Consider the following 12670-nt stretch of genomic DNA (forward strand, 5'->3'; position numbering starts at 1 on the left):
ATCCAGAACTACTGTTCATTGTCCTCATCATGATTGTTTCATGAGTGGACATTGGTCTGCTCACCCATGCTCTTTTTTGCCAGCTGTGTATTTTCATGCAGCATTCATGGAGGGACAGTAGTGGCCTCCTGGGAGTATTAATGGCAGCCAGTTATATCCTGTGAGTTTTCAAGAAACTTGCCGGTTAGGGCCATTGATTTATTAATGCATATCACTTTATTGCTCAGTGGCAGTCACTTGATCTTAGGCTGACCAAAGCAGAATTTGAAAGAGAAAAGAATGGTTCAGAGAGAGAGGTGGCTTCATGGACATTTACACAGTATTTCTAAACCCTTGATGCACACTGACCTGGAGTATAGTGTGAGCCAGTTCCAGTGGAGGGATAGATGTATTCTAATAGAGGCCATTAAAAAAAAAAAAAAAAAAAAAAAAAAAAAAAAAAAAAAACCCTTTTAACTGTGGTGAAAGAGCTCTTCTTGTTTTCCATTCTGCAGCAAAGATATATCCAGAAGAAATCACTCCACTACTGCCAGCCATATCAGGGGAAAAGATTGCTGAGGACCAAACATGCTTTTTTCTTCAAATACTGTTGAAGTATATGGTTATTCAGGTAAGAGCAAAATCGTGGATAGCTCAGTAAAGATCTTACTCTCAGTGGGAAAGAGAAAACATGGCTTCTTTTCTTCCTGCTCATCCATATTTTCTATCTTTGCTTTTTCTTTGAGGAGATGATACACCACTAGAAATAGATATGTGCCAGATGATATCAGTAAAGACCTGGCATACGTACTGTTTTGTTTGAGTGCGTATGTAAAGGAAAAAACTCAGTTCTCCATCTACTTTCATATTATTACCACATTCACACGGAACACTTCACTTCTGACACTAGTGGTTCCCGAGTGTATGGGTTTTTCCTGCCACCAGGTGACTCTGCAACACCAGCAGGGTGTCCTGTAGTTTAACTCAGCTTTGACACTGTCTGCCTGGAGATGGCATCAGATTCCACAGGTTAAGGGCTCAGTCCCATGAGACTGTTTCATCACATTCAGGTACCCATCACAAGTAGGAGGGCCCCAGGTTACCCATAGCTTCTGTACAACTTGGCTACAAATCAGAGGTTCCCACAACTCCTCCTCAGGTTCAACTGATTTGCTAGAGTGGCTCACAGAACACTGGGAAACGTTTGTTTTCATTTACCAGGTTATTAAAGGATATGATAAAGGATATAGATGGACAGACTAATGAAGAGACATAAAGGGCACAGTCTGGGAGGGCCCAAGCCCCTGAGTTGGGGTTCATCACCTTCCTGGCACACAGATATGTTTACTCACCTGGAAGCTCCCTGAAACCCCTGCTACTGGGATTTTTATGTAAGGCTGCCTCACATAGACATATACCGTCTCCAGCCCCTCTACCCTCTCTAGAGGAATGGAGGAGTTGGGGTGGAGGTGCTGAAAATTCCAAGTTCTAATCATGGCGTGGTCTTTCTGGTGACCAGCTTTTAGGAGTCCTCTGGGAGCCCACCCAGAGTTGTTTTATTAGAACAAAAGATGTTCCCAGTGCCCTTATCACTTAGGAAATTACAAGGGTTTTAGGGGCTCTATGCAAGGAAATGGGAGCAGAGACCATATGTATTTTCTGTTATCTCATAGTATATTAACCTATTTTTGCCTCTTTGCTCCTTCCTGACCCCTGGTTTCTGTGCTAGCAAGGCAGGATGGAGGAGGAGGTAGGCTCAGAGCTGTGCGGGCAGATGAGGAACAGGCAGAGCAGGCAGGAAGATGTGGACAGAAGCATACGGAGGTATCTCTTTGTGCTGTCAGCACAGGCCACCTTGATGTCACATGTCCTTCTCTCTGATGTTTACTAACTGAACACAGAGTTAATATCATTAGTTATGATTTCAGTAGGTGATCCCTGTCTCCTAGTCTACATTTCTGATATGGTTCAGAGAAAAAAAAAAAAACCACACCACTGAATTCTTTTCTCTCATGAACACTTTTCTTGTCCCTAGTCCTGAGTTCTTCCTGGGAACTCTCTGTCCAGTTTCTGTGTCCTCCTCAACCAAGTTTGTTGACATTCTAATCTCTGCTCGGTCCACTTCCTCATCCAACACTCACTGTTGCCTGCCTCTGCCCTGTTACTGCTAAGATGGAGGCCCAAGGCCATGAAGGAGGTTGAGTGGTCAAGTGCAGAGAAAGGACACTTTAGTTTTTGCCTTACTTAATCTTTCAAATGATCCAACAGTGACTATACTTTCTTCGTGATAGTCTCTCCCCCCATAGTGTTTTCTTCCTTCTCTCCTCCTCCCTTTCTCTTACCAGTTTTCTTTAGGGGACTGTTTTGTTTCTCTCTGCTGTTCTTCAAGATTCAGTACTTACCTCCCTTTCTGACTACTCTGTCCTATTGGGCGATCTTGTCTGCTCTCCTCTCCCATTTCCTTTAGCCTATACTAGAAACATAAGGACTCCAGAATCCTGAGAGCAGACTGTGGTATTGTGTTGTCTTCTGGAAGCTGCATGTTGTGGCCCTGTTGGGGCCACCTGCATCTCTAACTCCATCTGCTCAGAAGTGGTAGGGCATTCCATCTGTCCCTGGAGATCAGCATGAAATATTGAGAACTTTGATGTGTTGGGGCACTTCAGTCTCATTCTAGATGTGTCAGTAATGAGCCGTGCAACTTCAGATGTCACATAATTCTCAGAATCCCACTGGAGGAAGGATGCTGGTGATATAGGGTAGGGATTTTTATGGAGACCGTGAAACCCCTGAATCATGTGCAGAATTGTTTGTGCATGCTCATCCCCCTCTCCTTCCCTCCCTTCTCTCTACTGAGTCCTCAGAGCAAGTTTCTCCCTTAGCTCACCCCTGAGAACTTCTGACAGGTTACTGACACGGAGCCCCTCTGCCCCTAGGGCAGCCAAAGCCCCTCATCCCTTGAACTCAGATGCTGCACAGATGTTTCGATTTTCTAAGTGGGCTGTGTCATGAAGGAAGTTGGAAAGCTTTGCTTCAGAGTGCTGTGTTTTAACAAGTATCAAGAACCGGTGACAGGTGTAGCTGGACTGGTAGATCTGCTTATCTTAGCTCTTGGGTTGCTTTTTTTTTTTTTTTTTTTAATTTTTATTTATTTATTTATGATAGTCACAGAGAGAGAGAGAGAGGCAGAGACATAGGCAGAGGGAGAAGCAGGCTCCATGCACCGGGAGCCCGACGTGGGATTCGATCCCGGGTCTCCAGGATCACGCCCTGGGCCAAAGGCAGGCGCCAAACCACTGCGCCACCCAGGGATCCCTTGGGTTGCTTTTAATAAGGACAGTACACTTTCCAAGTTTCTGTACCTTTGCCTTCTGATGATACTGATTTTTCATGTAGGTAACATTAGATGAAATCCTTGTAAGGGATTATTTCCTTAATTCCTGATTATTATAAATGGCCCTTTTCCAGTTTTTTTTTTTTTTAAAGTACTACATTACATCTGACTTAATGTTTTAAGGGCAGAAGGAATGTTAAATCATTATAGAGAACATGTGGAAAAAACTATAGGAATGATGAGTAGAGCAAGGTTAGAAACATACCATTGGGTGACTTTTTAAAAGTAGTAAAAACGTCTTTAACATGGTTACCATTGTGTTTTGAAGTATTCATTTTTCTCATCATTTGATTTTTAAGACATGATTTCATTATGTGATTGTTAACTTGGTCAAGTTTTTTTTTTTTTAATTTAGGGTAGGAATTTTTATAAGATAACAGCATTTCAGTTTAGTGTACATTAAGTTGAAATGTAAATGTACATATGTTCTTTCCCACATATTATCCAAAGGCTGCAAGCTTGGAGTGGAAGAATAAGGAGAATCAAGATACTGGTTTTAAATTTCTTTTTACATTGTTTCGAAAGTATTATCTTCCTCATTTATTTCCATCATTTACTAAGTTAACAAACATCTACAAACCCATACTTGGTAAGTACTGATTGCACAATGTCTAGAGGATGTCCACAGGGAAGCTGTCCAGTCTCTTTCAAAGTGACCTTTGATTATTTTTAAGTAAAATAGTCATTTTATTCCTAAATTTAATGGTAACATTATTGTAGGAGGTTTAAGGTTTCCTAATAAATTATTTCCTAATAGATGACTTTACCTATTTGTACAGACTAAGGGGTACCTCAACTTATAGCGATAAAGGGGAACTGTGGCTTCTGTAATCAGAAAAAATTTGACATGTGTCATGATTTTTTGGTGTAGTAATATTTAAAATCTTTTAATGTTAAAATAAAACTTGCATTTCCTCTTATGAATGGTAGGGTGTGATGACTCCAGACCTTGCTCAGTGGCGAGGCAGGCCAGCCTAGGTCATATAGCTGCCCACAGTAGGCCCTTTCTTTTATACTGGATCTTTCATTCAACAGATGCTGATGTTTGGGCAACTGGGCAACCTATGGACAGTAAGCCTCAGAAAGGAAGGAAACATAATGGAATTTCTAATTTAGCTGCTAAAGTTTTTCTTGTATGATAAATGAAGGCTCACAGACAGAAGCACCCCTTAGATTGGTGGCAGAGGAGTGGGGGTGGCGAAGGCAAATTTTCCTCTCCTTATTATTTTAAAGTAGTGAAATTAGTTAAAATGAATAATCAGGAACAATTTTGGAGGGGAAGAGGTCACAACAGACATTAATCCATCTGGGGAATGTGGACTAATTCAATTGTCTTTGGGATTTATACACATACACACGCACACGCACACACGTGCATGTTTGGATAAAGGGGAAACAGCAGAAGCTTGGTGCATTTTGAAAGATGTAGAAATACTAACCTTTAGAGGTACTGGGATAGATATGTATTTTGTTAGCTATATATATGTAGATATTTTTTTCAGAATTTGTTTCTGATTTTATAGTCTATATTCACTGTGAAAAACACAATATACTTTAATATGCTGAAATTAAAAGTTATTTGTTGAGAACTTGTCTGCCTCATGTAAGTACCTCCAGGTATGTAAAAAGTAAGAGAGGTGAACATGCAGCAAGTAGTATCTCAAATCCAATACTGTGTAATTTTTTTGGTATTGATTATGGAATTTAAAGAATGAGAAAGGGACTTCTTATTAATTCTTTGAAAATGGTGGTATCTGACACCTCAAAGATGAATTCTTTCAGACATAAAGTAGATTATACTGATTCTATTCTTTGGATTCATCTAAAGGGAAGAGGATATAAAACTAAAGTCCCATGGATTTGATTAGTGAAGTATTGGATGTTAAAATACCTAAAATGATTAAAATAATAAAATAGCTTAAATGATGAAAAATGTCCAAAGATGCTTTTAGATTTGTTTCAGCCATAAAATAAGATTAATTTAATTATAATGTATGTGAAAAGATTTTTATTATGATCTCATATCATTTCTCAAATTTGTTAAAAAGAGTTATTATCTGAGTACTTCCATAGCTGTATGTCATAGTTACAACAAATAAACAGTAACAGTAGTCACTGTCCCATATTGGTCAGATTGCGAGGCAGAATCAGAAAGAAGCACGTCTACCAAAAGGTGTCATTTTAAATAATTTCTGGCTCTTTAATTTTGCTATTCAGACACCAATTATATATCTGCTTAGTTAGAAACTGAACCAGTTGTGCCATTTGTGGGGGTTACACTCACTATCCTAATCATATGTTCTTTTCTTCCAGACATCCCCCATTTGAGACCAAAGCCAGTGTATATTACTACAACTCGAGACAGTGAAAACATTTACAGTACAAAAATTCCATACATGGCAGCTCGTGTTGTTTTTATTAAATGGATTGTAACTTTCTTTTTGGAAAAAAAGTATCTAACTACAACACAAAACACTAAAAATGGAGTTGATGTACTACCCAAAATTATACAGGTATGTCATTCATCTTCTTATCTTTTACTTAGGTAAAAGTTCACTAACACATACCAAAGTAATTTTTAGGGTTTTTGGTTCTTAAAGGATGTTAGTTATAGGAATTGGTTTTATTGGTGGGCTCTGTCTGTATTGCTGAAGTATCAGAGAGAGCTCTGAGGTAGCACTTGCAGTGCTCTGTTGACATTGCCATGACAAGGCAATCTTGGGGGCTAAGGAGACATTCTGAGAAGATGGCTGTTGTGCACACACTCCTGGCTTCCTCTCATTTTCCCCCTTTTGCTCAAGTACCAGTGACCTCGGAGCATAAGACCAGGGACCTGTGTTGCCGTTACCAATCCCCAGCACTAAGAAGGCCCTCAGGAGACATGCAGGTGGGCCATGGGAAGGGCCTGTGAGACTGCTAAGTCCCCTCTTGGGATCTCAGGGGAAGGAGTAGAAGAGCATCTCAGGATTTTGGGGTGCCATGATGGGATCCCGAGAAAAGAAGGTTGTCTCTCTCTGAGGTCTTCAGTAAAGACCTCTTTCTGTGTGGGGCCCATGGTGTATCTTCCCTCTCTTGTGGGCCTTGGTCACAGACAAATGGAGCTTTCCCAACAGGCTGAGTTGCTTAGGGAGTTTGCACGCATAGAGCAGGAGCACTTGGGGAAGTTTGAGAGCAAGTGCTTCATGGCAAGGACATGGTTTTATGCAGAAAATGTGGTCCACTCACAGCAGGTTTGCTGATGGCCTGGAGTTCCTAGAGCATGACTAGGCCTGAGCTCAAGAGTACACACACCGGGGATCCCTGGGTGGCGCAGTGGTTTAGCGCCTGCCTTTGGCCAAGGGCGCGATCCTGGAGACCCGGGACCGAATCCCACGTCAGGCTCCTGGTGCATGGAGCCTGCTTCTCCCTCTGCCTGTGTCTCTGCCTCTCTCTCTCTCTCTCTTTGTGTGTGTGACTATCATAAATAATTAAAAAAAAACATTTAAAAAAAAAAGAGTACACACACTGGAGTGACAATTAGCCTGTTGATGGAGGAGCACCAAGCAGGTCCAGAGCACGTGGCCTCATTGATAAGAACTAACTAAAGAAACTTATTTTCAAAGAAATCTGAGGGGGATACAATTGTAGTAAGAGCAACAAAAGACTTACTGAAGGTTTTAAAAGAAAGCTTTGGGGTGCCTGGGTGGCTCAGTCGGTTAAGCGTCTGCCTTTGGCTCAGGTCATGATCCCAGGGCCCTGAGATTGAGCCCTGCATTGGGCTTCCTGCTCAGCAGGGAGCTTGTTTCTCCCTCTGTCTGCCACTCCCCCTGCTTGTGCTTGATCAAGGGTGTTCTTTCTTTCTGTCAAATAAATTTTAAAAATCTTTAAAAAAAAGAAAGCCTTAAAAAACCTTAAGTTCATTAGTTTAAGATTTTAATAGGTAAAATGGAGATGGTAAGAACAAAATTGATTTTCCAAAGGAATATCCCACAACACTGAGAAAAAATTCAAAGCACTAGAAATCGGAAATGAATAAATAAGCGCAGAGGTCAGGTCCAGATCCACCTTCCAAGTATCATGAGGGCAAAAGGAGAAAAAATCAGATGTGAAATTAAACATGCAAAATTTACTTTCTTTCAGCAAAAAAAGTCATGCCTTAGACTAAAAAGGCCTTCAAGTCCCAGGAAGAATTAGCTAAACAGACAAAAAACCTGAACAGACATAAACCTATTTGACTTTCAGGGATTAAGAAGAAATTATCAAAGTTCCAGACAGAAACTACAAGTTCCCTCTAGAAAATGGGACAGAGTAGCATTGAATATCAAATCTAATCTATAACCCTGAGAGCTAAAAGAATTGTTGATGGGTCTTTCTCTCTCTTTTTCAGAACCTTGCTTCATGCTACATATGGAAGCAGATGTCAGATTGATTTAACTTCTAAATTGATTTAAGGCCTAGATATAAAAACAAAATGATAAAGAATTTAGGAAATAATCTAGGGGAAGGTATAAGTTTGGGAAGTGGTAGGGATAAGACCCACAAGCCATAGAAGAAATGAGATTCCACTTCATTTTAAAATTTTGAAAAGATTTTTACGTAAAAAGATCGAGTAAAGCCACACGCAGGCAACAGACTGTGAAAAGCATCTATAACATCAAAGCTGTTAAAGGAGTTCATGCTTCTGGTATGTAGAGAGGGCCTACAAATTGATAAGACAAACAGTCCAATTGAAAAACAGACAAAAGGAGATGAAAGACAAGTTCACAGAAAGGGAAATAAAAATGACCCTGGATTTCACTATGAGCCAGGGAACACTGTTGATTCTGGGCCATATTGAGAGACCTTTATTCACCCATCAGATAAACAAAAACTAAAAATCATCAGGTAGACACAAATTTGTATGAAATCACATATAAGAAACTCAGTCACACTCTTTGATAAGTTTTACATTGTATCTTGTGTGAATGTTAAGACATTCAAAACAGTCTATTTAGAGGCTATGACTTCTTCCTACCTGGTTTCAAAATTTCAGAAAACTGTCACTATATTTATTGAAAGTAAGTTTCTCATTCTTGAAAAATACATTTGGATGATGAGAAGTGGTGAGAATAGCAAACTAACCACTGATTCAAGATTCTAGTTTTTTTCCTTAGTTGGTTATTCACGCTCATGAGTCCTCTACTTTTATTATCTGATTTTCTTAGTGTTATAAAAGTCTGACCTCCTGAATCAGTTCTGATGGTTGTATCATCCTAACAGAAAAAAACTCTGTAACTCAAACTGTCTTAAAGATAAAAAAAGAAGTATTTTAATCTCATAAAGAAGGAGCTCATGGCAGGGCTGGCAGCGCATATGGTTTATTCACACTCTCTCCATGATTTGCTACAGTTTTCCCTACTCTGCCCTTTCCCTCTGGCAAGTTTGTTTTTGGCTTCCCTGCCAAATATAACATGGCTGCCAACAGCTGGGGCACTGCCTTCCTTGTTCATGTTCAGAGACAACCCAGAGATACAAAGCCCTTCCCTTTTGTCTGGGACAATCTAGGTTACCTTCTGGAACAGTAATAAGGCACTGACTGACTTACAGCTGGCTATGACCCAGGAGGCACATAACTGGCTTCCAAGAAACAGAACACTTTGTTGGTACTGTGGATAGGGCCAGCTTCCTGTGAATCACCTGGGCTGCAGGGGAGGAGGTACAGGGAGCATTGGGGTTCCATTGGGGTGGGGGAATGGATGCTGGGCAGACAGCTGTCCAGGCCCAGGGCTACCACCCTGCAGATGGCCTTGCCTAAAAATGGTTGCTGCCATTGTTTAGACTCTCAGTATGCCTCACAGTGAGTTGTTATAGTAGTTTTATAGTGCCACTGTAGCAAATCACAAACTTTCAGTGGCTTGAAACAACAGAAGTTTATTATCTTGTAGTTCTGGAAGTCAGAAGTCCAAAATCAGTGTCAGTGTGATAAAATCAAGGTGTTGGCAGGTCTGTGTTCCTTTTGGAGGCTCTAGAGGAGAATCCATTCCCTGGCTTGTGGCTCTTCATCACGTCACCTTTCCTCCCTGTTTCCATCTACACATTGCCTTCTATGTCTGGTCCTCCTTTCTCCTTATGGATCCTTGTCATTACACTGGGACCACCCAGATAATCCAGGATTATCTTTCCCTCTCACACCTTAATTTAATCACACCTGCTAAATCCCATTTGCCAAGTAAGGTAAGATACTCAGAGGTTTTGGGGATTAAGGCATGGACATCTTTGGGGTGGGGGTCGTCGTTATTCAGGTGACCAGTTGCCTCCTGTGCTCCCTTCCATGCCTTATGGCTGTGTTTCCCACCTCATCTCACATGTGTCTGCTGCATTCCTCTCTTCATCTTCATTGTGCATGAGAAAAAGCAATTTAAACAATTGAATATTACATTTTGGAGACTGAGTTGCAGGAATAAAAGCACATATAATTTCATTTGTCTCCTGAAAGTTTTTTTTAAAAAAGATTTTATTTATTTATTCATAAAAGACAGAGAGAGAAAGGCAGAGACATAGGCAGAGCAGGCTCCAGGCAGCGAGCCTGTTGTGGGACTTGATCCTGAGACGGTGGGATTACACCCTGAGCCAGGGGCAGGTGCTCAACCGCTAAGCCACCCAGGCATCCCTGTCTCCTGAAAGTTTTTATTTGGAATCTCAAATTTAATATAATTTTGCCTATTTAAAGTGAATATTATAAGTCAATTGATTCGAAAATCTCTTTTCAAAGGATTTATTACTCTTGTAAAAGCCCTTCAAAACAATATTTTAAGTGCTATTTCCAAATAGAGTTTACACTTTTGCCAATATTATTTTAAAGATCATGTTTGAGGATTTTTTGGTGTGTTTTTTTCCAAAGTGAATTTGCCTCTGGATCTAAAACTAATTAATACCTTTAACAGTATTTTTCACCAGGGAGGAGAGGAATTAATATATCTTCTAGGCTAAAGTTTCTTACTACTTGGAGAATCTGGTATAACAGATATTCATGGGAGAACGAAAATACAGTTGCTCTTACATCCCATATACTGTGTTGACAACAGCATCAACCTGAGCAAAACTGTTCTTGGTGTATCATTTCAGCTGAAAATGTTTTCGTGAAGTATTATTTAGTCCTTAGTAGTTCATTTTTGTATGAAATAAAAGTACCTCAACCCACTTTAGAGAAACAGAGTGGTGATTTTAAAATTTCAACAGTGACCTTTTTTTTTTTTTTTACCAGTTCTATAAACATTAATTGACATTAAAACCCATAAACATACCTCTTTACTTAACATTGTTTTAGCTACCTAATTGCTATGTTACCCAATTAGTTATCTAATGACTTCAAAACTTGGTGGCCTAAAACAACCCTTTTGTCATATTACACATTATACTCTTTGGATCAGAAATTTGGGCAAGATCTGGTTGGGCAGTTCTTGTGCTTCATAACGGCATTACCTGAGGTCAGGGGGTGGTGTTCTTTAGTTCAAGGCTAGTTGGTCTAGAGGGCTCTGGATGACTTTATTCAGATTCCTGTTACTTTGATGGGTGCTGCTGGGCCTCCCCTTCCATGCAGTCTCTGTAGCAGGGTTATTGGACTTCTTCCTTGGCTTCTCAGAGCTCCAATAGCAAAGGTTCCCAGAGATGGGAAGTAGTAACTGTCAGCCTCTTGGAGCTGGGCCTGGAGGTGGCACAGGTCTCTTCCACTGTATTCCGTGTGGGTCAAAGGGAAGAGGAGGGTCATAGAATTTGTGATCATTTTTGATTTGCTTAGTATGTACATGGTTTTTTTTTTTTCCTTTTTGGCTTGTGGGGAAGATGGGAGTTACTGATAAAAAAAAGTCATAGGTTATTGAGCCACAAGAGACATTAGACTTAATCTAACCTCTATGCTTTACATATTAAAATATATATATATCAGTAAAAATGAGTAAAATTTTATTTTTCTGTGGAAGATAGTTGATGCATCAAAAGGATGAAATAATTTCTATAGGACAACTCATCTCAAAATATGACAGTGCCTTTGATAAGCCACACAGACTTAATAGCTAAGGCATGAAGAGAAAAATTATTATAAATATAATCTTCCATTACTTTTCCCTAGAGATTGCTATTTGGGTATCTGCTTTCAAACTGTCCTTGGTAGTTATGAAATTACTATTTTGCACCTCTCATATCTTACCATTTTTTGTAAAAAATATTCACAGTGGGTAGAATTTTAATGGTATTTGGATTATACTTTTTTGACACTTAAATAATAGTGGCATTTGCAAAAACGAAGCAAAATTATACATGTATTATATTTGGAGGAAACCTTTAATTCTATGGGTAGATAGATGAGAGCAGAAATCCATATTAAAATTTGTGAGTCATCACATGAATTATTTTATTTCTTTGTGCTCTTAAAGTCTTCTAAATATTTAAAATTTGGTAAATATTTCAGTTAAGTTTGAGATTCTGAATATAAAATTCAGATCAAGATTCTTCTCACAAAATACCCTCTAAAGATCAAGACACTCTTTCATCAGGTGTCACTAAGTCTTGTGAATCAAATGATGCTTTCCAATATTGTGGCCACAAAAATTGCACTGAACTTTCAAATCTCTGTGACCATAGAGTAAGTGCTGAATTTAGAGCCCAAAGGTGATCATAGTATAAATTCATTAACACAATTTGTTCTATGATTTTGCAAATGTAAGTTAAAGTTTCTAGGTTGATAAAATTTCACAGCCTCCCTTCATGCAATAATTTAGTATTTTCCTGTTAAAGTAACTGAGCTGGTGAATTGGAAAACTGGTAAGTACAGGTTCTGGAGCCCCTTGTGCTTCAAGCAGGGCTGGTGTCTAGCTGGCCTTGAAGTTGATAGTAATCAGAGTTCTTTTACATAAAGCAAGCTTTCAGTTTCACTAGGCATTCTTGAGTGTCGAAGAGGCTCACTCAGAGGTGGTCATGACTTTCTTCCAGACTGTTGGTGGTGGTGTGGGTCAAGAGAGGGCGCCGGAGCTGGATGGTTGCGGGCCTGCAGAGCAGGACAAAAACCATTCCAACAGCAGCACCTTATCTGACCGAAGACTCAGCAACTCCAGCCTTTGTAGCATTGAGGAAGAGCACCGCACTGTGTATGAAATGGTACAGCGGATTCTCTTGTCAACGCGAGGTTATGTCAACTTTGTGAACGAAGTCTTTCGCCAGGTTAGTTTGTTTGTGTAAGTTCATGCAACTGAAGAGAACTTTGTTCTTGTTCTTTTGCTCATAGTCCTGCAAGAAATACTATTGATGAATTGGGCTACATTACAGGACTGAATTATCCCTCTA

The 12670-nt window shown here is 39.8% G+C and overlaps 1 protein-coding gene across 10 annotated transcripts in view; it reads left to right on the forward strand.

Moving 5' to 3' along the window:
* Positions 1–12670, forward strand: part of RALGAPA2 (Ral GTPase activating protein catalytic subunit alpha 2) — a 328009-nt gene that overhangs the window by 86274 nt on the left and 229065 nt on the right. For all 10 annotated transcript variants that reach the window (XR_003144828.3, XR_003144834.3, XR_003144829.3 and 7 more), the window contains 4 exons: positions 495–610; positions 3824–3962; positions 5687–5886; positions 12320–12547. Coding sequence is in view for 2 of the 10 variants with exons in the window: in XM_025469120.3 (XP_025324905.1) it covers positions 495–610; positions 3824–3962; positions 5687–5886; positions 12320–12547 (683 nt within the window). In the remaining 8 variants the exon portion in view is untranslated. The remainder of the gene's footprint in view (positions 1–494; positions 611–3823; positions 3963–5686; positions 5887–12319; positions 12548–12670) is intronic.

The sequence above is a fragment of the Canis lupus genome, chromosome 24 (genome assembly GCF_003254725.2).
Source record: "Canis lupus dingo isolate Sandy chromosome 24, ASM325472v2, whole genome shotgun sequence".
In the NCBI taxonomy this organism is placed as follows: Eukaryota; Metazoa; Chordata; class Mammalia; order Carnivora; family Canidae; genus Canis; species Canis lupus.